At 38.1% G+C, this 24,533-nt stretch overlaps 2 protein-coding genes across 2 annotated transcripts in view; both read right to left on the bottom strand.

Moving 5' to 3' along the window:
* The window catches only part of LOC132098208 (taste receptor type 1 member 3-like), a 32,523-nt gene extending 13,718 nt beyond the window's left edge, over positions 1-18,805 (bottom strand). The window contains exons 1-4 of the mRNA XM_059504403.1: positions 18,790-18,805; positions 18,580-18,708; positions 17,610-17,902; positions 15,779-15,917 (exon numbers count right to left, since the gene is read on the bottom strand). Coding sequence (XP_059360386.1) covers positions 15,779-15,917; positions 17,610-17,902; positions 18,580-18,708; positions 18,790-18,805 — 577 coding nt within the window. The remainder of the gene's footprint in view (positions 1-15,778; positions 15,918-17,609; positions 17,903-18,579; positions 18,709-18,789) is intronic.
* An 832-nt stretch (positions 18,806-19,637) lies between these two features.
* On the bottom strand, positions 19,638-23,679 carry LOC132097079 (taste receptor type 1 member 1-like). The gene is made up of 6 exons (XM_059502712.1): positions 23,498-23,679; positions 23,085-23,382; positions 22,215-22,961; positions 21,747-21,959; positions 21,048-21,168; positions 19,638-20,572 (listed from the first exon to the last, which is right to left on the bottom strand). The coding sequence occupies exons 1-6, from the start codon at positions 23,677-23,679 to the stop codon at positions 19,638-19,640; spliced, it is 2,496 nt and encodes an 831-aa protein (XP_059358695.1).
* Between the last annotated feature and the right edge of the window lie 854 nt (positions 23,680-24,533).

The raw sequence follows: 24,533 nt of genomic DNA, 5'->3' as shown, positions 1-24,533 counted from the left end.
TTAATAAATTATCGTTTGCGATTGATGATGCGATTGACAATGTTGTGATATCTAGGCTATACCAACTTTGTAACTCGTTACCCCCCCCCCCCCCCACACACACACACTGGACATAGTAGACGTATGTAGCGAATACAGAAAGCTATCAATCAAGAAGGTATCAGGATTATGAGTTTTCATTTTTAGTTTTTGATTAAACACTTGGATTAATCATTCATTTTGACAGCACTATAACGTTTATTGTAAATAGACAACAATACAAGAGTAACTGTTACTAAGCCTGCACCAATGTTCTTGTCCATTGCCCTCACAGATTCCTGCAGCTAAACTTGGATGTACATTAACATTCCATTAAAGGTTATTGATGACATACCTCTGAAGTTTGACTTTTTTCACCATTACAATACTTATAGGCAACTAGTCATCCTATCTCTAGTCCTTTGATGTATTTGCATTGTACTAAAGTGCATTCATTTTCAATGGGCATATATGCGGCAGAAACAGGTAGCCTAGTGCATCCCAAATTTTTCAACATGAACATTTTAATATAACATTATAGTCATTATGGCCTATGGCCTTTAGAAAAATGTTTTTTTGAGGAAGTGGGGTAGTGCACAATAGGCCCCTGTGGCACGGCCTAAGCTTTTGTTCTCAATGGCATTTTTTCCCCTTACATTACTTTTACTTTTATACATTAAGTAGTTTTTTAAACCAGTACTTTTACACTTTTACTTGAGTAAAAACCTTGAGTTGATACTTCAATTCTACAAAAGTCTTTTTAAGCATTAGTATCTATACTTCTACTTGAGTAATGAATGCCAATACTTTTGACACCACTGCACTTAGTCTCTTTGGTTGGATGAATCCTCAAGTTGTTCTGATTCAGTCGGAATTGGATCTAGACTAGAGTGTAATATCTGTCCTGACATAGGGCATTCACACAAATCTCACACCACCACCATCAGTGGTCTCTGAACCCATCTTCATTATTTGTCACAGTCATTTTGACATGCCAACATCTGATTTACATGCGCCTTCAGTCCCACATCAACAGTGTATGATACATGACCTGTCTTTGTTGACAGATAATGGGGGACAGGTAATCGCAAACCAATACCCTTTCACACACTGCAAATGTTCTGTCTTAAGCATGCATATGACTTCTTTGTATAGTTTACTTTGAGCTTTTTCCAACCACAGAGGCAACATTCGGTTTTAACAAAAGTGAGACTGCAATTTACGTTGTTGGATCAACATGGCATGTTGCAGAACATGTATGTGTCACTCCACTGGCCTTGAGAGATGTCTAAAACTCTTCCAAGGTGAACTGAGGACTGTTATCACTAATCAGCACTTCATTTCCATATGTATGCGTTGCCACGGGTACTCTGGCCATTTCCAAGGGTGCGAGGTTGAGGGTTTGGAGATTTTAGTGTCTGTTGGCAGGACTGACAATTCTTTGACAACTGCTCGACTTGAGTATCAATACCTGGCAACCAGACACAACTATGTGCAACTGCCTTCATCCTTTCAACACCCAGATGTCCTGTATGTAGTTCTGTCAGCACCTTGGTTCTCAGCTTAGGAGGGATAACCACTCTCCGGCCCCCACATGAAGCAACCTTGTTGCATAGTCAACTTATCCTTCCTGTTCACATATGGGATAAGCACGAATGTTGAAAATGTCCAGTTGCCATCATCTCCATTACTTGTGACAAAATGGGTTTATCCCTTGTCTCTTTACATATATCTGCACACAGCACTGGAAGAGCATGAGTTGTTTTACTTGAAGTCCACCATATTCAGCTTAACTTGAGATGCAATTGGCAGGGATAATTGTGATAACCCATCCACATTGCAGTGGTATACACCATCTGGATATCGTAATCATAGGCTGCCAACAACAAAGCCCACTGCTCCAACTGAGCAGCTTACAAGTTATCCCAATATTGTCAGGGTTCTGTCACTTCAGTCTAGTCTTATTCATGGTTTTGTGACAGTTATGGAGTAGGTGTTCGGATCCCGACACTCATGTTTTGCTGAGTTTCGGTTTCATGTCGGGGACCGGACACTCGCGCTCCATGTTCTGTTTTATTGTGGTAACATGTGGTCTCAAAGTGTTGTCTTGTTCTATTTTGTCTTGTGCTGTCGCACGCAGCTTAGTTTTCACTGGCTGCGTGCTGTCTTGTGTAAACACGCGGTTTATGAGCTTGCTCATTAGCTGCGTGTTTCTCTAATTCAAGCACATGGTTTGTGATTTGGTTTGCTGGCCATGTGCTTGTTTTTGTTTTGTGTGAGCACATGGCTTTTGTCTTAGTTCCTATGTGCCATGTACTCTCGTCAATTGTCTTGACCCCACCCATCTTGTTACCTGGTTATTGATGTAACTTTCCCCACATGTGTTCCCCCATTACCCTCCTCATTAGCTCCCTATTTATTGTCCGTGTGTTTGCAGTCTGGTTGCTAGTTCGTTGTCAAATATTTGTCTGTGCACATCGTGTCTTGTCTTGCCTTGCTTTGCCTTGCCTTGCCTAGTCATGTTTTGTCTGTATCCCCTACGGGGTAGTTTTTGTTTGTTTATTTTATTATTATAACTATTAAAGAGCCCTTCTCTCTGCATCATTGATTCCTCGCCTCATCCCTCTACCCAAACCCTGACAAATATGAATAAAACAGTGAATTGGAAGTGTTGATGCATGATGCTAAGTTGATTCAACAAATCGTGCAATGTATTTAGCATCTAGAAAATTAAAGAAGTTGTAGAGATTCAGCCACTATTTAAAGAGGCAGATGGCCTGCACTTTTTCTAAAGGACGAGGTAATATCAACTAAATATCAACTGTTTTGTTGTCGCGTTACATGAGGATGTAGAGCAAGGAGACACAGGAGATTTCTTCTACATGGAATTAATTCAAAGACATGGAAAACACAGGAACTCACAGAATCATTTTGGTTTTGTTTGTGCCTGGCAGTCACCTGCGAGGGGCTGTCATGTTGTTTTGTGTTTATTTCGTTATTAAAGTTTGATTTGAATTTTCGCCAGTTCCCGCCTCCTCCTTCCAGTGACTATGAATGTTTTTATATCGTTACACAAAATAAAACCCAGGCCTGATCCTCTCTCCTCCTTCACTGTCGTAACTCCTCCCTTTATCCTTCCAGAGCTCCTCCGTGGAATTCGAGACTGGTGAGTGGCACCGGTGTGACTCATTTCCAATTACTCCACCGGCCTTGCTCCATTCCCATGGCTCTCGGCCACGCCCCATTCATCACAACCATTTATAAACAGGACAAGAAAATAGGGAGGACGAAGAACACCTGGGACTAATGAAACAACATAGGAAACACCTGGTGCACTTGAGGGCGCTCTGGAGGAGCGGACACTGGACAGCACTCTAGAAGGTGCTTACGAGTAGTGGAAAATGGAGGGAGCTCTGGAAGGTGCTTACGAGGAGCAGGCACTGGAGGTCTCCTTAATGCCTCCTTTCAGCCGATTTTGATGGTGTCTGGGAGCTCCACAGGGCGATGGTAAGTTTTCCCAATCCGGAATAACGTCACAAGGGTTTCCGCCTCGAGGGAGCTGGCGAGAGCGAGCAGCATGAACACCCTTGCATAGTCAATCGGGTCGGGGCTCACCTGAGCCATGGCGAGGAATAAAGCTTGTTACAGCATACACAATGCCCAAAAATATATGTGTGTTCATTCAAGGAAAGGATTTTCTATGAATTAATTAGTCTCTTAATGAGTCCCTTTTTAAGTGCATTATGTGTCTGAAGAGTCAACAAATGTTTGGAGCAGACACAGCAACAGTCAGATTGTTCCGCACATGTTCTCCCACTCTTGCCTTAGGGTTGTTTGGTTCAGGTGCATCATAATGGTCTTCCTCATCCTCTCCATGCACTCAGGCAATTACAGTCTCGATGTCCCTTTCCCATCCATGATCAGATTCAGTCTGACAGAAGCAATATGGGAGGTGATGGACGGCAGGTGAAGGTGGACGCGGTGGTCAGCTGCAGAATTGGCACAGCTGTGTTGAGATGCAGTATGTGGGTTCACCATCTGTAAATACATGTTTGTTTGTTGAATAAAGCTTTGTTCCATGTTTTGTTTTGTCTTCAGGATTACTAGAAGGCTACAGGCATGTGAGTTTGATCAGGGCTGGAGCAAAACTCTGCCGGACAGTGGCCCTCCGGGCCTGATCTCTGTGCTAAAGGTACGTAAACTTATGAGCATAACAATATCTTCTGTAGCTTCTGAAAGGCAGAATTAAATGAAAAATGATGGCATGGTCCTGATGGTGCTACTAGAGAATATGTGTGTGTGTGACTGTCTGATTGAGAGAGTGGTAATCACTGTCCTGGCTTGAGTGTATTATTTTGAGCAGTGAATTATTTTGAGCAGTTTAGAGCAGCGGTTCTCAATTCTGCATACTTTGTATGTTTCTCTTATTGCTTCAGATGTTTGTTCGATTTGAAAGTAAGTTCCCTTCGAAGTGGACATCACAGGGTATTCCGCCATGATTCCAATTCGAAGCGAACATCTATGTTCTATTCAAAGTGCATTGAAGTGAATTTAAATTGTATGTATTTACTGAGGTATATGTCACACTTCTCCGTGTGTGCAGATGTTGCACAGCACAAATCCATGAATGAATGTTCCAAAGTGAGGTAAACTTCAACAGATTTCCCCTGCTCAGGGAGTAGGGAGCAATGAACACTGTGCAGGCAACATGTCAATCAGAACACAGTTCATGCATGGATCCCACTTCTAATGAGCTGATTATCTAAATCAGGTGTGTTAACAAAGAGAGAGATACAAAATGTGCAGAGCAGAGGAGTGCGAGCACTGGAATTGAGGACCGCTTAGAGTATACATGATGTTTGTTGTTTCTCCGATCACAAACGAAGACATGGTTTTATGTTTACACAGCCCGATGCAATGCAACACGTAAAAAGACAGTATAAGTCATTATAATCCATAATTATGTCCCCACTTGATGCAACAAATGGCTCGTTTGTAATGGGTTTCATTATTTTTGTCTTGTCCCTCCGATGTTCTGACCAGGACACGCCTTCACAGTATAGTAAGTAAGGGGCGTAACATTTTCATCACAAACTTGAGACATTCGGCCAATTACAACACACTGGACAGCTGGCCAATCACACTTCGAAGAGCTTTGTAAAAAAACAAATATATATGTTTCAGAAAGAGGGGAAACAATAATGTACAGTATGTGGAAGATATTTTTTTATCTTAAACCGCATAAACACATTTCATTACAGCAAATACACAAAATAATGTTCTTTTAACCAACAACATATGACCCCTTTAAATACTTGTTAAACAACTTATGTCCATCTAAACTATAATCATCTTGGCTACCAATAAAGGCTACCAATTTCCATCCAATCCACTGTAAGATGTGAATAATCATCTTTATCAGGTCTTTGTTGGTAGGGATTGTTTTTATGAAAAAAGGATATCTAAGTTCATTGCTTAATGCATAGCTAGAAGCTCCATAATACACATTTGAAAGAGATGATAACACATACAGTAACTTAATTGCCCTGAACAAAAGCTGGGAAGTAAGTGTATATTTTGTCATGTAAATTTTTTTTTTTTTTTAAACACGTAAATGACCATGTTTATGAAATATTGTGAACAGTGGTGCAATAGTCATACCTCTTGAGCTTCCATATGGTCCTGTTACAGCAATCACTTTAGGCTGATAGTTGTTGGGTTTTACTTTAGGTTTTATTGAGCCATACTTTGAGAAACTTTGAGGCTGAATTTAAATGATTTATATTAGAACAGTAGTCAAAAACTTTATAGCACAGAGAAATATTAGGCAGAAGAGTGGTTGAGTTCTTAATCTCCTCAACAGCAAACCTTCATTACTTGCATCATTTGATAGCCAGATTTTGAGGAAATGTGCCTTAAAAACACAAGTGAGGAAGTTAATAACATACATATTCAGTTTAGAAATGTGACTTTGAGGAAATGCTTTGATTATAAAGTATTGCTTACTGATAACCCTAGAATGGTAAAAGGTCCTTGCTTATATTAAACATTCAGTGGTCTCTGGAGAAAACAAGGTTGTTTCTTGTTCTATTTCACGCAAAAGGAAAAGGCCAACAAATTTGTAAACTCCCTCAGGCTGAAGTCAGATATTGACCAAGAATGTTTGAAAAAGAAACAATTAGTAAAGCCCACAAGCAAAATGTAAATGCCACTGAGAAGCATGGTTTAAGATTGTCCGTTGGCCCTGAAACAGGAATGTATAGTGGCTAGCCATTTAAATGCAGTCAGGTTTACATTCTAAACTTAATTTTCTTAAAATACATTTCAATTTGCTTAAACCACCATATTCACTGATACAGACATCTATTTGCATATCTAACTCAGAAAGCATGTCAATCATTTTTAAATAGAGCATTACACCACAAACGTCTTCTCATACAGTGCATAAACTGGACAAATGTTCAAATTTACAAATCAAACTTTTGTGAAACAAACTGTAATCTTCTGAACTCAGTTTTTACAGTTGTATTAAAATCACTTGCTTTGGATGGTGAAAAAGATGGTGAAATTATAAAGAATTTGAAGAATAAAGAATCGATTTACTAAAGTTTACTGTGTATTCATTAAACAACCCTGTATGTATACTTCAAATAAAGATGAGAATAACAGCAAATATATACACAGTTTGACTGGGTTTGATACTATTAAATAATATTATTAATACATTTATATATATATATATATATATATATATATATATATATATATATATATATATATATATATATATATATATATATATAAATGTATTAATAATATAATAAATCTAATACATAATTTGTACATAATTTGTTATGTTATGTTTTAAGTTATGTTTTTTTAGGTTAAGTTATGTTTTGTGTAAAGTAACATATAATTTGTTACGTTATGTTTTAAGCTATGTTTTGTGTAAAGTAACAATTTGTTACGTTACGTTTTAAGTTATGTTTTGTGTAAATTTACATAACTTGTTGTTGTTTGCAAAATGCAAAATTAATAACAATGCAAAACCTGAAGTCAAACTCCATCTGGCTTCCGGATGATTCTGCTGGCCCGTCTTACTGCTGTTCCACCAAGCCAAGGCATAAAAACAATTGCACAGGGTTATTACTGACCTTAGGTTGATGCAGGAGCTGCTTACGGTGGCTGACTCTGCCCTCTGGCAAAAGTTATGGTGCAGTCCCTCAGGCAGGCGATTTCCACTTTCGTGGTCCAAGAGTACCATCTCTGGCTCAACCTGGTCGAGGTGAGAGATGTTGACATGTACACTTTCTTGACGCTCCTGTCTCCCAGGCTGGACTGTTCAATTATGGTCCAAAAAATTTATTTAGTTACCACTAGTAGTACATTTAAACCCATCTTTCATACACTACTACACTAAGTGCTCTACAAGTGGTGGCTAAATACTTTTTTTTAATATAAAGAGATCATGTTAAAAGTGCATTTTAGTTTATATTTATGGTGTCCCAAAACAGCACAGTTTACTGTTTGTAATGATGATTAAATGAGTACCACAGCATTTTTAAAGTACCACAAAATGCTCCTCAGATCCCTGTAACTTTACGAGGGGACAGTTTAAGAAGTGGTAAATATGATTTATAAACTGAGGGAATAAATTGCAAAACCATTGCCATGGATTAATTTTATTTTTTCCTATAGGTGACTTCCCAGGCTTCTTATGTTTCCCATGTTAACTGGAGAGTTTTTCTGATGAATAATGGACAGTTTAACTGCTCAGGACAAATAAGAGACTCGTGAACAACGATCCAAAAAATTATTATGATTATTATAATTATTATTTTAATGGATTTTTCTAATTTAATTCAATAGCATGTGTCCAGAATTACATATGAGAGTAAAACCTGAATTGAAATGTTAATTTAGGAATCAGAAACAAGACACACCCTTTGAAGTTGAAATAGAAGACTTTTTAAGCTGAAGTAGAAGATTGTATTTATTTTAAACTAAATTATGTATTGGTTTCATTTTCTATAGTGTATGTGTTCAGTTATACAACCCGAATTCCGGAAAAGTTGGGAAATTTTTTAAATTTTAATAAAATGAAAACTAAAGGAATTTCAAATCACATGAGCCAATATTTTATTCACAATAGAACATAGATAACGTAGCAAATGTTTAAACTGAGAAATTTTACACTTTTATCCACTTAATTAGCTCATTTAAAATTTAATGCCTGCTACAGGTCTCAAAAAAGTTGGCACGGGGGCAACAAATGGCTAAAATGGCTTTGCAAATCTCATCATCTACAGTGCATAACATCATCAAAAGATTCAGAGAAACTGGAGAAATCTCTGTGCGTAAGGGACAAGGCCGGAGACCTTTATTGGATGCCCGTGGTCTTCGGGCTCTCAGACGACACTGCATCACTCATCGGCATGATTGTGTCAATGACATTACTAAATGGGCCCAGGAATACTTTCAGAAACCACTGTCGGTAAACACAATCCGCCGTGCCATCAGCAGATGCCAACTAAAGCTCTATCATGCAAAAAGGAAGCCATACGTGAACATGGTCCAGAAGCGCCGTCGTGTCCTGTGGGCCAAGGCTCATTTAAAATGGACTATTTCAAAGTGGAATAGTGTTTTATGGTCAGACGAGTCCAAATTTGACATTCTTGTTGGAAATCACGGACGCCGTGTCCTCCGGGCTAAAGAGGAGGGAGACCTTCCAGCATGTTATCAGCGTTCAGTTCAAAAGCCAGCATCTCTGATGGTATGGGGGTGCATAAGTGCATACGGTATGGGCAGCTTGCATGTTTTGGAAGGCTCTGTGAATGCTGAAAGGTATATAAAGGTTTTAGAGCAACATATGCTTCCCTCCAAACAACGTCTATTTCAGGGAAGGCCTTGTTTATTTAAGCAGGACAATGCAAAACCACATACTGCAGCTATAACAACAGCATGGCTTCATCGTAGAAGAGTCCGGGTGCTAACCTGGCCTGCCTGCAGTCCAGATCTTTCACCTATAGAGAACATTTGGCGCATCATTAAACGAAAAATACGTCAAAGACGACCACGAACTCTTCAGCAGCTGGAAATCTATATAAGGCAAGAATGGGACCAAATTCCAACAGCAAAACTCCAGCAACTCATAGCCTCAATGCCCAGACGTCTTCAAACTGTTTTGAAAAGAAAAGGAGATGCTACACCATGGTAAACATGCCCCGTCCCAACTATTTTGAGACCTGTAGCAGAAATCAAAATTGAAATGAGCTCATTTTGTGCATAAAATTGTAAACTTTCTCAGTTTAAACATTTGCTATGTTATCTATGTTCTATTGTGAATAAAATATTGGCTCATGTGATTTGAAAGTCTTTTAGTTTTCATTTTATTAAAATTTAAAAAACGTCCCAACTTTTCCCGAATTCGGGTTGTAGTTCTGTGGTTAAAACCACCCTCAAAATGTTCTTCTAGGAATAAGTAACAAGAACCTTTGGATTTGAGAAAAAAAACTGCATGAATTTTAAATGAATTTATTAGCAGATTTGAATTTATTAATTCAATAAAGTAAAACATGCATATAAATGCTCTTTTAGGCCCTAGTAACAAGACACACCTTTTAATGTTGAGATGGAAAACTGTATGTATTTTAAATTAATTTATTTAAATGTTTAATTTCTTAACCATTGCAACATGTTCATCTAGAGGGCGGTGTACGGCAAAATCTGTGAAAGGCTTTTTGCTCAATCCTTACATTTCAATACCATTTGCTGTGTTGCAGTTAAGCAAATAAAACCATGTTGTTCCATGAACCAGTAACAACACATCCCTTAGAATTGGGACAGAAGAGCGTATTTATTAGAAATGAATAGATGTATGTGTAGTCATTTCAATATCGTGTGTTGTGTTATAGTTCTGTGCATGAGACCAGCATGTAAATGTTGCTATCAACCAGCAACAAGACACACCCTTTAAAGCTGACATGTCAGACTTTGTGTATTTTTAATTTATGTATACACATTTCTGAAAATAAAACTCAGTCGGAGCAATGGCAATATATTCCTCTAAGGGATTGTGTACTGCACACTCTTTGGGAAGCTTCCAGAGCTCTTTCTCAGTTTTCACAATTCAATAGTGTGTGTGTGTGTGTGTGTGTGTGTGTGTGTGTGTGTGTGTGTGTGTTAGTAAGTTTGAATTTGATTCAATAGTGTGTATCCAAATTTTCTTATGAAAGTAAAAGATACATAGAAATGTGGTTCTATGAATCAGCAACAAGACACACCCTTTGAGGTTTAAATTCAGACTCTCTCTTTGTTTTTGTTTTTTCTCAATTTTTACATTTAAATAAGTTTTTGTTGTTGTTTGTTGTTGTTGTTTTGTGTTGTTATATGAATAATATCAACACTGAAATGTTTTTTTTAGGAACAAGTATCAAGACACACCCTTAGACACTGAGATAGAAGAGTACATTTATAGGAAACCAATTGATGTATTAGTTTAAATTTTAATATCATGTGTTGTCTTATAGTTCTGTGAATAAAACCAACATCTACAAGTTTGTTTGGGAACCACTAACAAGACACCCTTTGAAGTTAAAATTGAAGAGCATATTTACTTTACATTGAATGATGCAGTCGTTGACATTTCAATATCATGTGCTTTATTATAGTTTTATGAATAAAAATAACATTTAAATGTATGTCTATGAAACAGTAACAAGACACCCTTTTAAGCTAAGATGGAATACTGTATGTTTTAAAAATGAATATGTTAACTGATTCAACTTTAATTAAATAACCTGCATCCTGATTTACATATGATAGTAAAAGATGGCTATAAATATTGTTCTTTGAATAAGTAACAAGACACACCCGTTGAAGTTTACATATCAAACCATGAGCATTCAAAATTAATTTATTTAAACTTCTGGATGTAAAACTGGGTCAAGACAATTGCAATATCTTCCTCTAGGGGGTGGTAGCTTTCCAAGCTTTTTTTAACTTGTTCCATTTCAATAACTTTTGTTGTGCTATAGGTCTGTGAATAAAACCAACATCTTAATGTTCTTTTATGAACCAGTAATTAGACACACCCCTTATATTGGAGATTTATTTTTTATACATTTCACAAGTGAAGCATTTAGATGGTAAATTTGTGCTTTTGATCTTCGTTTTGCATTTTGCAGACGGTCCCTTTCCTGCACTATTACATTATAAGGTTTATCAGTTATAATATCTTAAGGCAGATTGAAACCAATAAAGCACATTGTGTGTTTTCTTTTACATTTGAAAACAGTTAGAACACAATATGTTTCTTGTCATTGTGCTAAATCAACTATTGAATCTCTGCAAAGATTTATAGCATACAAATCCAGGCTGTTTGTGATTCAACGGGTCGTTTTCTGAATATTTTTGTTGGCTACCCAGGATCTGTTCATGATACACGTGTTTTTAAAAACAGTCCACTTTACTACAATGCTGAGTATCCTCCACCTGGTTGTTTTCTTCTTGGTGAAGGTGGGTATCCATGTATTTATACGCCCATTTGCGTCATCACAACATTTAAGATGCCCTTACAAGGACCAGTGCAGGAGAGGTTCAACTGGTGCCATTCACGAGGCCGCACAATTATTGAGCGAGTTTTCGGAATGATGAAATCAAGATGGAGGAGAACATTGTTCTCAGTTTTGGAGGTGAAAGTGGTGTAACGGATATGCAGGTCATCGATTCATGGGTTCTGAAATAATGAATCACGGTTCATTGAATCTAAAACAATGCAAACCTAACACTTTTAGATTTTGATTTCAGGCATATAAAATAAAACCTTTTTACACTAAATGCCTGGCCTGGACCGAGATTTAAATTATTTACGACACAGGATGAGACATGCCAAAGTCACGTGAGCAGCCTCAAAGGAGAGGCAGAACACCCACATTCCTAAGCACACACACACACAAATGAACTTTTATTTAAGCTCTTTATGTAAGTCCTTAATAATATGTATCTTGAATAGGTTTGCTTTGCATAAAATGGTTAATCCTTGTTATGTGAGGAGTATAAGTTGATACTTATGATTTGGAAATGTTTCTCCTAATTTTAATGTTCTCAAATAGAATCATGAGCTGTAACCCAACTCCTTCCCAGGTCGTAAAACTTTATGACATAACAAACAGGACAGGAAAGCTAAATCTTAGAAAAGAGAATAGTACCCTTTTATTTTCTCAATGTTTTCTAAATGTATTAAGTATTGCTTGTTGGTGCATTAGATGTTTTCCATATAAATTGGAGTATCTGCAGTTTTATCGTGTGTTAATCAAACTTTAAATGTGTGTAATTCTGCATTTGAATGTAACTTAATGTTTTGATCATTTATATATGTTATTTTTGGTATCTGTTTAATCGTCATGCTTTGACGGACTCACTTATATAAAGGAAATTAATGAAAAATGTATTAATCTGGAATTACGAACTTGCTAGAATATCACTGTTGAAATCTGATAAGCCCTAATTTTATTAGGGTGGGTGTTTCCACAGAGGCAAAGGAACTTTTTCCCGCTTCAGATCGCGGACGTTCATTGTTTGTTCACGCGAACAGAGGCGTGAACCATTTCAAGCCATAAGAGCTGACCCAGGAAGTTCCCCGCTCTCTTGCCCTTTTTCTCTGCCCCTGCTGGTCCTTCTTCGCGGCCTCGGTCCGCTCTACTATCGCCGTCCCTCTCAGCACGGCGGCTGAGAGGACAGCCTTTTCCATGGCTCCTCCGGGAGTGTTTATTTCTTTTGTTTTTGTTTATTTTCCTTACTAAGTTTATTCAACTATTCGCCTCTCCACACAAGGAAGACGAATTCTGAAACATTGCTTTGTTGGACCTTTCAAATATCGCGCGATTCCACAGCAATCCCCGGAATTTACAAAGACCCCGCTCACGCTGCTCCAGCACACAAAGAGACACAGAGACACTTGCAAGTATCATTCTCTATGGAGATTTAGATGCTGCTTAAAGTTTGTCTATGATTTCATCTCGTTGTTGTCTTTCAAAGGTTACTGTCTGTGAGTTTGCATAACTGAGCGCGTGATTCTGTGATCACGCCTATTCTCTCATTCATCCTCTCTCTCTCTCTCTCTCTCTCTCTCTCTCTCTCTCTCTCTCCCTCTCCCTCATTTGGATTCCGTTATGTCTTGTACAAAGTTTACTGTCTATATTGTCGTACGCGTATTTACTCTGTATAAATCGTAGTTTGATGTATCATTAGTTCAATTATTAAATTCCATATACTCCAGATTGTCTGTCTAAGTTGCTCATGTTACAAAGTCAATAAAAAATGTCGATCTTAGCTACAAAGCTTATTTGTTACTTTTAAGTAATATAAATTTTATAAGGACAGGAGAATGGTTTCATGGCCAGAAACTATTTGTCCTGGAATTATAAGAAGTGATAGTGTTACTGAGAATTAATAAGTTAATATTACGGCCGTTTGCTGGACGAACCACATTTGATTAACATTAATTTCTAGTAAAAGATATCACAATAATTGATATGAAGAATAGAATATTGAAATATTAATGAGTAAATTACAGTGCCTTGTGATGAGTTATTAATATATACAATTGACCTATTTTCCATCTTCAATAATTTTAATGCAACTGTAATATGACATATATATTAATCATATTCCTGATTAATTATTCAAATTCCCTATATATCATTTGAGTTAATTATTATGTACAACCCAGTGCGGCTACAGTGGGCTTCTGCACTGAAGTAGTGATTGCATGTGCATTCCTGCATAATGTCTGTTTAACGCATGGTGATGTGCATGAGCCTGAGGATGCAGAGGATGCTGACACCACATCCCCACCTTCTCCTGATGCAGCAGTTTTTGTGGATAGGTCTGGAGTCCAGTTCAGGGACAGGCTGGCTGCACGTGTTTCTGCTCCTGTTGGTGTCCAACGTCCACTGATGGAGCATGATTACACTCTGTTCTTGTTGGAGAGTTTTTGTCATTTTAGGTGTAATTTTTATTTGGGTTTAAATCCTTTGAATAATACTGTAGAGAAAGAAAATATTTTGTATACATGTAAGTCTTTTTTTTGTATTTTTTTTTGTATTTTTTTTATTGAACTTAAAAAAAAGAAGAACTTTATTTTAACTGATGACACTCAGTGACTGAGCAAAAAAAAATTGTTTTACAATTACTGTAATTATTGTGTTATCTTGAAGTGCCTTTTGATTATTGACTTTGAATAGTTGAAAAAGAAAACATTTTTTGTACATCTACCTCAGTTTGTATTGTACATGTTGAAGAACATTTAATATTGTGCACTATATAAAATTGTATAATTTTATTTTCCTTTACTTGGTGGCAGTTCTTTATACAGTTTCTTATTTTTGTAAAGAATTTTCAATAAAATTTTATACAATTCCATTTACTCCTTGATTTTAAGTTACCTAAATAAATTACACAATTCAGTGACACGGTCAGTGTTATTGCGCATTTAATGCAGTTATAGCTGTTATTATATGTGAATTATCATCATCCAACTAACTGATTATAGAACAGGGCACTATCAAACCTTTAAACCAAACTTACCACAAAATCTGCTAAAAGACGGGCAGTTTTCTTGTACATTTGCAATGTGAAAATAGGACTCTGGGCCATGGCGTACGCAAGACGCGCGTAACAGTCACGTATCACCAATGGATATTAGAACTGTACATACTATTTTCCACAATGCAATCTACGACATTGTTCATTCTGCAGTTGCAGTGGAAAAGGTGGACATTTGTAAAGTTTGGAAATTTGGAAACATGGATTTTTTTTAAAACTACATTAATACTGTTGGATGGATTGTATTTAGAATGAAATAATTTCTTTGTACACATTTCTAAAGGGTGCTTAAAACTATTTAATATGATGCTTATGTTTGATTGTGTTTTTTTAATAGTTTTTTTTGGAAACTATATAATTTTATATAAAGTTGTACAAAACGTTTCCGGTTACTTGACTATAACCTTGTTCCTTGAGAAAGTGGAACAAGATGCTGCGCTGCTCAGCGCATTGGAAAACGTCTTATTCGTGACCAGCTGTGAATAATGTGTGTAACACATCGATAGAATTGACCCGGTGGTAATATAGCCTCGGATGATGACGTTATCGGGGAACGCTCGCAACACGGGGCTACAAATAGATACGCCACAGGTGCATCAACAGGACATTTTGTCTGAAGAGCAGTCCTGGGACATATTCAGTACGGCAATGCAGTGCAGCATCTCGTTCCACTTTCTCAAGGAACAAGGTTACAGTCAAGTAACCGGAAACGTTCCCTTTCGAAAGCTTCAGTTGATGCTGCGCTGCTCAGCGCATTGGGAACAAGAATACCCACGCCGCCGTGCTTGAAAAATGTCTGGACCCCTAAGGTTGTTTAGGTGTGCTACCAAACCACAAGAAGGCCTCAGACATTAGCTTATGATGTTGACTCAAGGACATGAGAGCCCAGAGTAGCATGGACATCCAAACTGTAAAATGTTATGAATGTGTGCGGAGAGGACCAACCTGCCGCATCACAAACCTGTTATAAGGGGGCACCCCTTGCTAAAGCACTAGAGGAAGCAACCCCCTTGTAGAGTGAGCTCTAAGACCTATAGGCGAAGCTTGACTGCACGCCTCATAAGCCAAAGCAGTAGCATCCCTGACCATGTGAGACATGGTAGGCCTGGTGGCAGCTGCTCCTCTGATACCACCACCATAACAGATGACTTACGCCACTGGCTAGTGCGGTGGATGTAAGCCTGAAGAGCATGGACTGGATACAGTCTATAAGATTTCTTCTGCTCCGGCGTTGTGAACGGTGGAGGGCAGAAGGCCTCTAGAATGACCGGATGTACAGCCGAAAACGGAACCTTAGGCAGGTAATCAGGATGAGGATGCAAAATCACTTTTACCCTCCCTGGGGCAAAGTCTAAGCATGATGGTGAGATAGACAGAGCCTGCATATCCCCAATTCTCTTCAAAGAAGTTATTGCCATGAGAAAAAACATTTTTAGAGTCAGAAGTTTATCAGACTGACTCTAAAGGTTCAAAGGTGGTTTCAACCAGACCCTCGAGAACTATAGCTAAGTCCCAAGAAGGCGTCTTGGTTTTCACTGTAGGCCTCAGTCGTCTGGCCCCACGAAGGAAGCGTGAGAGCAGAGGGTGTCTGGCGTGGGAAGGCGTGGGAAGCCGAAAGAGTGGCCACATAAACCTTAAGAGTAGCAGGGCATGTGCCTGTTGACAATTTCTCCAGAACTGAAGCAATGTGGCAGTTGACTGTATCAACATTGTGTACCACACACCACCTGTCAAAGACACCCCATTTACTGGCATAACTCTGTCTGGTGGAGGAAGCCCTAGCACTAAGAATATTATCAATAACCTCCGGCGAAAGCCCTGTGTTCCTCAGTTGGTACCCTTCAGGGGCCAAACATGAAAATTCCACAGGTCGGGCCTGGGATGGAATATCGTGCTCCCTTCCTGAGACAGAAGGTCCCTCCTCTGTGCGCCATCGCATCCAGACCCAGGGGGGCTGGGTGACTCAGAGAGAAGTAGAGGGAACATTGCGCTGTCTGATGGGAGGCGAAGAGGGCCACCTCTGCTTCGTAAAATTTATGAAATCCTCTGGCTTTTAGCCACAACTGAAACGGTCTCATGTGCAACAGCCCCAAAGGAATCACCGTGGATGCTGAAGCCATTAAACCTAACATCATTTGATACTGACGAACAGTGCGATCCTGGCCTAGCCTGACCTTGCTCATGGTCTGCTGAATGGTCTGTGCCCGCACCGGGATCAAATCCCAAACTATCCCAAGATAAGTCATTCTCTGGGCCGGACAGAGAACACTTTTCTTGGTGTTGAGTCTCAACACCAGAGAAACAAGATGAGCTAACACGATGTCTCTGTGTTGTAGCACCATCTCTTGCGATCGTGCTAGTATCAGCCAATCATCAATGTAATTCAAAATGCAAATTCCCTGAAGTCGTTATGGAGCCAGTGCTGCATCCATTCATTTTGTGTACGTGCGGGGTGATAAGGCTAGGCCAAATGGAAGAACCCGAAATTGGTACGCTTCGCCCTCGAAAGCGAACCTCAGGAATTTCCTGTGTTGTGGCAAAATTTCTATATGAAAATATGTGTCCTTCAGATCGATCGTGATGAACCAATCGCAATGCCGAATTTGCGTCATGACTGTCATGATGGTTAACATCTTGAAATTGAGTGCTTTGACTGTACGGTTTAAGCCTCGTAGATCCAAGATTGGACGCACTCCCCCACCCTTGTTGGGAACCAGGAAGTATCTGCTGTAATAGCCCGACTCTCTCCTTGAAAGAGGAACATGTTATATTGCCTCTTTGCCCAGAAGAGTTTGTAGCTCTTGAGACAGAACCTGCATCAGCTCCGGTTTCACGGAAGTGGAGACCACGCCGTTGAAACGTGAAGGATGACGAATAAATTGGATACTGTATCCTATCCATACTGTGCCAGGCACCCACACAGAAATGCCTGGCAGAAGTTTCCACATTGCCAGACTCTTTGAGAGTGGTACCAATTTTAATACTTCCTTTTGAGGGGATGTTAGATGTTCCGTGTCCTGAATGACGGCAGGAAACACTGGAACATCTAATATCTTGCTGGAAACCACCTCCCCTGGGATCACACAAAGTGGCGGGGATGGAGGAGTTTTGTGAGGGTAATGGGGCAGGGTGAAAAGCTCTCGAGCGCGCACCACCCCGTGAGGGACTACCCCCACCAGCATGGGCACCAGAGTGTCAGGACTTCCTCTTCTTATTAAGGACAGTCCTGATGTCTGGCTTGGGAGGTTGCTGAGCACGGCGAACCTGTCCCCAATCCCTACGAGGGGGAGCACGGTCCGCCAAACTCCGCTTCTCTCCCTGGTTTTTGAAGGACCGGGGCAAGGCTGGGTGGCTGATGGCCCCTCCCGGGTATGCCTGTAACACTGCCATAGTGTGCAGCGCAGCACCAGCCTGACCTGCAGCTTGGTAAGCTTTACCCACTAGCGATGATGTTATTTTACAAGGCTTAGTGGGGAGAGTAGGTTTCGTAACCGAAGATGCAGAATCGGGCGAGAGATAGTCTCTTCAACCTACGGCATCTCCAAATAACCCCGCGACTTCGCATCCACGATAGTTGAAAAAGTCAACGTCGAGGGCACAAAGATGAGGGAAGTATACGGTTTGCTCCATGACTTCGATAGCTCATCATGGATGTCCTCGAAAAAGTGGAGAGACTGATGTTGTGGTTTCTCTCTATCCTCCAGCTTACTACATTTGGGGGTCTCCAGTCAACAGCGCAAGTAACCACCTAAAGCAGTTCCTCGAACAATTTCCTCTCGCGAGAGGAACGCTCAGAGGCGGGCTGCTTATGGCCCGAAGACCCAAGAGATATATCATCCTCCTCATGATCCGAAGAAGCACCGGAGAGTGCTTCGAGATCACGAGAGAGGATGCGTGGATCCGGGGACACCTCAAGCGAAATGGACATGCCCGTCGCTCACTCGTCATGCAGACCTGCACGAGAGCCCTCCGATGAAAAGGTGGGTGCGGTCTGAAAATAGTTCAGACGAGCACAAAGCATCTTCACTGAGAGCAGTTCACAATGTTTGCACTCGCCCGTCTCTAAAGCCAGAACCGCATGCTCTTCCCCCAAACAAACAAAACAGTAATCATGTGTATCCAGCTCATACATAGGACGAGAGCATGGAGGAACACAACACTTACCATTTCGTTGACTCATCCTATGAAGATCTGTAGCTGATGAGAATAATCTTCCTGACGCACACATGCACAGAATGATCTGAAGACAAAAGAACTGTTGATGCACCTGTGGCGTATCTATTTATAGCCCCGTGTTGTGGGTGCGCCCCGATGACGTCATCAACCGAGGCTATATTACCACCGGGTCAATTCTATCGACGTTTTACACACATTATTCACAGCTGGTCACGAATAAGATGTTTCCCAATGCGCTGAGCAGCGCAGCATCAACTGAAGCTTTCGAAAGGGAACGTATTTATTGTACTCCAAACTGTTTTTGTTTTTTTAAGTATTCTATATAATACTATTCCTCAACGAAAAACCTAAATTGTTATGAGTGCATGTGTTTCTACTGTATTGTAGAATTCAGTAAAAAACATTTTGTTGTTAGTATTTACTTTTTAATATATTTTAACTTTAAATGTATTATTAGAGAATAATACAGTGTAAAACTATGAAGTGAACTGAATTTACCAGCAAAATATGTAATGTGAGTTTGAACAGACAGAACAGTTGATCCACACCTTCCAAATCAACATGGATTACTTGGACACTCAAGTCATTTTGAAAATTTTCCTTATCACAGGTAAATGATAATAATTAAATACAATAAAAAGGAAGCATGTTTATATCACATTTATTTAAAGCTTTATAAGTATTTTAAAGAAAAAAATGCAAATTGGACCCCAGAACAGATTTCCATTCTCTACTTTGCCTATTATCTTCTTAAAATTGTGGTAATATAACAGCAAAGGATCTAAACCACTAACACAGAGTTTAAGAGGTGATTCTCTATACGCAAAGACTAATGTCTAAGACCTACTAATAGTTTGGGTATAATTCTGAATAGATGTTTGAAAGTATGTGGAAGTATTCTTCTGTGGTTGAAATATTATGATGTAAGATTTTGGTATGAAATAACTAAAGAGAATTCCATTTATACTGGATATCTGGGCAACTGCATTTAAAATGACAATGTATTTGCTTTTGATAGTGAGGTATGCTGTGAAATATGCAATCCAGGTCAGATAGTACAAAATGAGACTGAATGTTATTGATTTGGCCTCATTGTAATTTTTAGGCAAATCTCTTCCCATGTAAGAAAACAGGAGACACAGGAAACCAAGAAACCAACTTATGAACAGAACTATGGTTAATGTGATAGTGTTTCCCATTTCACAGGTGAGCATAATTTGGTCTTTAAAAGTCCATGAGTCAGCAATGAGCTTGACAGGATTGACAGCCATCCATACCACACAAGAAATTAAATGAATGAAAGAAGAAAAAGCAATGAAGAGCCAATGGCCATTGTGTTTTACCCAAAGGCTGTACACCCTAGGGAATTGAGTAGCCATTTTAAAAACACAAACAATTTGAAAGGAACGGACAGTCAAACAGGAAATACAGACAGTGAAGAAAAATGTAAATATGGCATTTCTCATTAGGCAAAATACAGATGAGGGTTTTCCAAAGAAAAAGAATACACTTACACTAGACAGAACCAAACTGGTCAACATGAGTAAACACATGCTGCCACCAGCAGACTTTACCACTGGTGTGTTGTAATTGTAGGCAAAAAGGCAAAATACAGCAATAAGGAGAATAATTAGGCATCCGGCTGAAATCATGACAATGATGGAGGGAATTTCTGTGAACTGAGGATATACAACAGAACGTGTCTTACATGTTGTGCTGCCCTCATCAGACCATTCACTCTCTGCACATGGAAAACAGGTATAGGGGTCCCCTGAAAAAAATAGCAAAATAATATATTTAAATGTTTAGTAGTAATATTTTGCTAAAAAATCCAAAATAAAAATAAATAAATATGGGAAAATATTTTGCTTTCAAATCACACTTCAAAAAGCACCAATAACTCTAGTAAAGTATTATGGTGATAGAATAGACTGAAGAAGCTTAAGGGATAGTCCTTTCAATTGAACTCCACTGTATGGACAAAAAATGGAAGTCAACATAATGGTTACCCTCAATTTTTCTAAATATCTTCTGTTGTGTTCTGCGGAGATAGATAGATAGATAGATAGATAGATAGATAGATAGATAGATAGATAGATAGATAGATAGATAGATAGATAGATAGATAGATAGATAGATAGATAGATAGATAGATCGATCGATCGATAGATGATCACATGAGGTGAAGAAAATCAGATATAATTTTTAAATACCAAGATTTCTTGACCACCTTCTAAGGTACTTACTAGAAAAATCTACATAGCTGTTACGTGGACATTTTGTACATGTAAAACAGCAACTATGAAAACCTTCCTGTTCCCTTGAATATCCCACCTTACACTCAGTAGAGCAGTTTGAGAAAGGAACCTTTAAGGAACAGGAAAATGTGTTATTAAAGTTAACATTTTAACAGTTTTTAGAAACATAATTTACACATTTCTATAAACTTAAATCAGTGCCCTCAAACAATTAACACAGCCTGAAAACTGAACAAATTATAATTTCCATAAACTGACTGTGAATTACAAAATACCAATTACACAATTAACTTAAACAAAAAATTATTAGATCCTGCTTTCACAAATGTTAACAGACAGCTAAAATAAAGCCCTGTAGTCTTTATTCAAATGTAATAAAATTTATATCTGCTACTGTACATAAGTAGATAAAACTTAAGACTTATTGGAAGTTCATTGTATTAGAACAATGGTCAAACATTCATAGCCCAGAGATACTGTGGGTAAAAGAATGGTGGAGTTATTAATCTCCTCGACAGCAAATTTCATTACTCATTTATGATGATGATTTATTTATTTATTTATTTATTTTATTTATTTATTTATTTGCTAAAGCAGAAGTCTTTTAATTGACCTTCATTTGGAGAAATGTATAAAATTAAATATTTAGATGAAGTATCAACAACAAAAGAAAAAAAAAAGACTTACAGAACCATTGTCATGCCAGGGCATGAGAGTGTTGTCGATGATAAATCTAATTTCTGGAAGTTTATTATATGTGCCCACCATCTCAAACTGTGGAGGATTTACATCAGTGTGCCAAAGTAAAACTGCATAACTGATAGTTGGATCATAATTATCATCGTATTTCACTTGACGGCCATTGAGTGGAAAATTCAACAACTTTATTTTTTCAAGAAGCTGTTTTGTGTTCAATAAAAATATAAAATAAAAAAAAGACAAATAATTTATACAAAACTGCACAATAACATTAATAAAATTAATCTTTTGTTTTATTTGTTGATCTATTGTAGAAATAATAAAAGCAATGACACAGTTTAATATGCAATTTCGTTAAACATAAATATGATTAATTATTCAAGTAATTAAAACATTACTTCAATAATGTAATTAAAATAATAATTAAACGTCATGGATTCAAATGAATTCACTTACCATATATGGCTTAACTGTTATATTTTTGTGGCATTCATTCATGTCACACTGAAGAACCTTATGTAACGCATGAGCTATGGTATATATGGCAGAATAGACGGCAAAGGCGTGTGTGGGACTCTCATTTATAATGTCCTCTGCAGTCATCAATGAGCAGTAATCACAGTCTTGATTACATATCTCATTCTTACTCTGGACAGCTTTGTCATTATGGCCCGCATGAGCTGTTCCTTTGGCTTTATTGTAGACAAATTCATTAAATCTGGGCAATGACAACAGTCTATCTGCAATGCCAATGATTGTGCCAATTTTCCTGATTCCTGGCTCTCTTGGAATCTGTTGATTCAAAGCCCATGATGGACTTGCAATCCATACTTTGTCTTGCATGTCATTTGCTATGGCTGCTTTGATAAACTTGCTTGCATATTGTGTCAAAGCAAAAATTACAATGACATTGATGTTGAGCTTATCGATCTTTTTAAGTGTTAGACTGTAGTTTGCATTTAGACTTAGACCCTCTTGATAGGCCAAACAAATGCCAGTATTTTTTATATACTCATTAAACAGCTTTAGTCCATCTGAACTGTAATCATCTTGGCTACCAAGAAAGGCGACCCAGTTCCATCCAAACCACCGTATGATGTGAATAATCATCTCTATCAGGTCTTTGTTGCTAGGGATTGTTCTCACAAAAGAAGGAAACTGAAGTTTATTGCTTAATGCGTAGCTAGCAGCTCCATAATTCACCTTTGAAAGAGAAGAAAACATCAATCACCATCAACTCATTACTTCGTAGTCCTGAACAAAACATAGGAATTACTTGTGTGAACATTTTGTTGTGTAAACTGTGTAAAAAGTAACATTATTTACCATTGGTATAAGGTCCGTTGTGAACAGTGGTGCAACACTTATAGTTCTTGAGCTTCCAAATGGTCCTGTTAAAGCAATCACTTTAGGCTGATAGTTGTTGAGTTTTTCTTTAGATCTTACTGAGCCATTATTTGAGATAAAATTTAAGACTGAATGGAAATTCCTTGTGTTAGAACAATGGTCAAAAATTTCATAGCCCAGAGAAACATTGGGCAGAAGAGTTGTGGAATTATTAATCTCTTCAACAGCATACCTCATTACTTGCAATATTTTATAGCCAGATTTTGAGGTACTTTGCCTTAAAAACGTAAGTGTGGAAGATAATAACATGTAATTTGAAATGTGACTTTGAAGAAATTCTGTTTTGATTTAAATTACTGATAAGCCTAGACTGGTAAAAGATCCTTGCTTACCTGAAACATTCAGTGGTCTCCGGGATGAAAACAGGTGTCACATGGTCAATTTCATGTAAAGCAAAAAGGCCACCCAATAAGTAATCTCCCTCCAATCTGAATTCAGATGTTGAGCAAGAAACTTTGAAAAAGAAACAATTAGTAAAGCACAAAAGGAAATTGTAAATACTACTGAGAAGCATGGTTAAAGATGGACTGCTAGTCATGAAGCAGGAATGTATAGTGGCTAGCCGTTTGAGAGCAGTCAGGCTCATACTTTAAACTTAATTTTCTTAAAACACTTCAATTTGCTTAAACCACCAATTTCAAACATGATACAAATGTCCATTTCCATGTCTAACACACAAAGTATATGTTAATCAGCTATTAAATAGAGCATTACACCACAAATGTCTCCTCATACAAAGCAAATTTTACACATTTTTAAATCTACAAAACAAACTCTTGTGAAACAAGCTGTAACTAAGCTGTAACCAAGCTGCAGAAGGAAGCAAGCTGTAGCAGGGTTTTACAGTTGGATTATAATCACAAAGGATTTCCGGACAGTGAAAAAAAATAGATAATAATATTAACTAGATGAGTAAAGTTTGAGAACAAACTTTGAAGATGGTTTAAGAAAGTCTAGCCTGAAATGATTAATGCAGTTGTAAAAGCTTGAAGTTTGAAAGTTTAGATAGATACAGGGATGTTACTACCCAGCCGGCACATGACCGACCTTCAACGTTGAAATATGGTTGAAATAAGGTCAGTTGTGGTTTTCAACATTGAAACAACGTTGATTCAACGTTGATTCAACGTTTAAAGCCGAATGGTTGAAAAACTTCCAGCACTACCAACTTTCATCGTTGAAATATGGTTGAAATAAGGTCAGTTGTGGTTTCAACGTTGAAACAACGTTGATTGAACGTTTAAAGATGAACGGTTGAAAAACTTCCAGCACATGACCAACTTTCACCATTGAAATATTAACAAGTAAATTATAGAGTAAAAAAAACGTCTCTTTTTTAAACGATTAATCTAGCGATTATTTTTTCGA

The sequence above is a fragment of the Carassius carassius genome, chromosome 21 (genome assembly GCF_963082965.1).
Source record: "Carassius carassius chromosome 21, fCarCar2.1, whole genome shotgun sequence".
Classification (NCBI taxonomy): Eukaryota; Metazoa; Chordata; class Actinopteri; order Cypriniformes; family Cyprinidae; genus Carassius; species Carassius carassius.
Note: the sequence above shows the minus strand (reverse complement) of the source record. Positions and strands in the feature narration are given on the sequence as shown.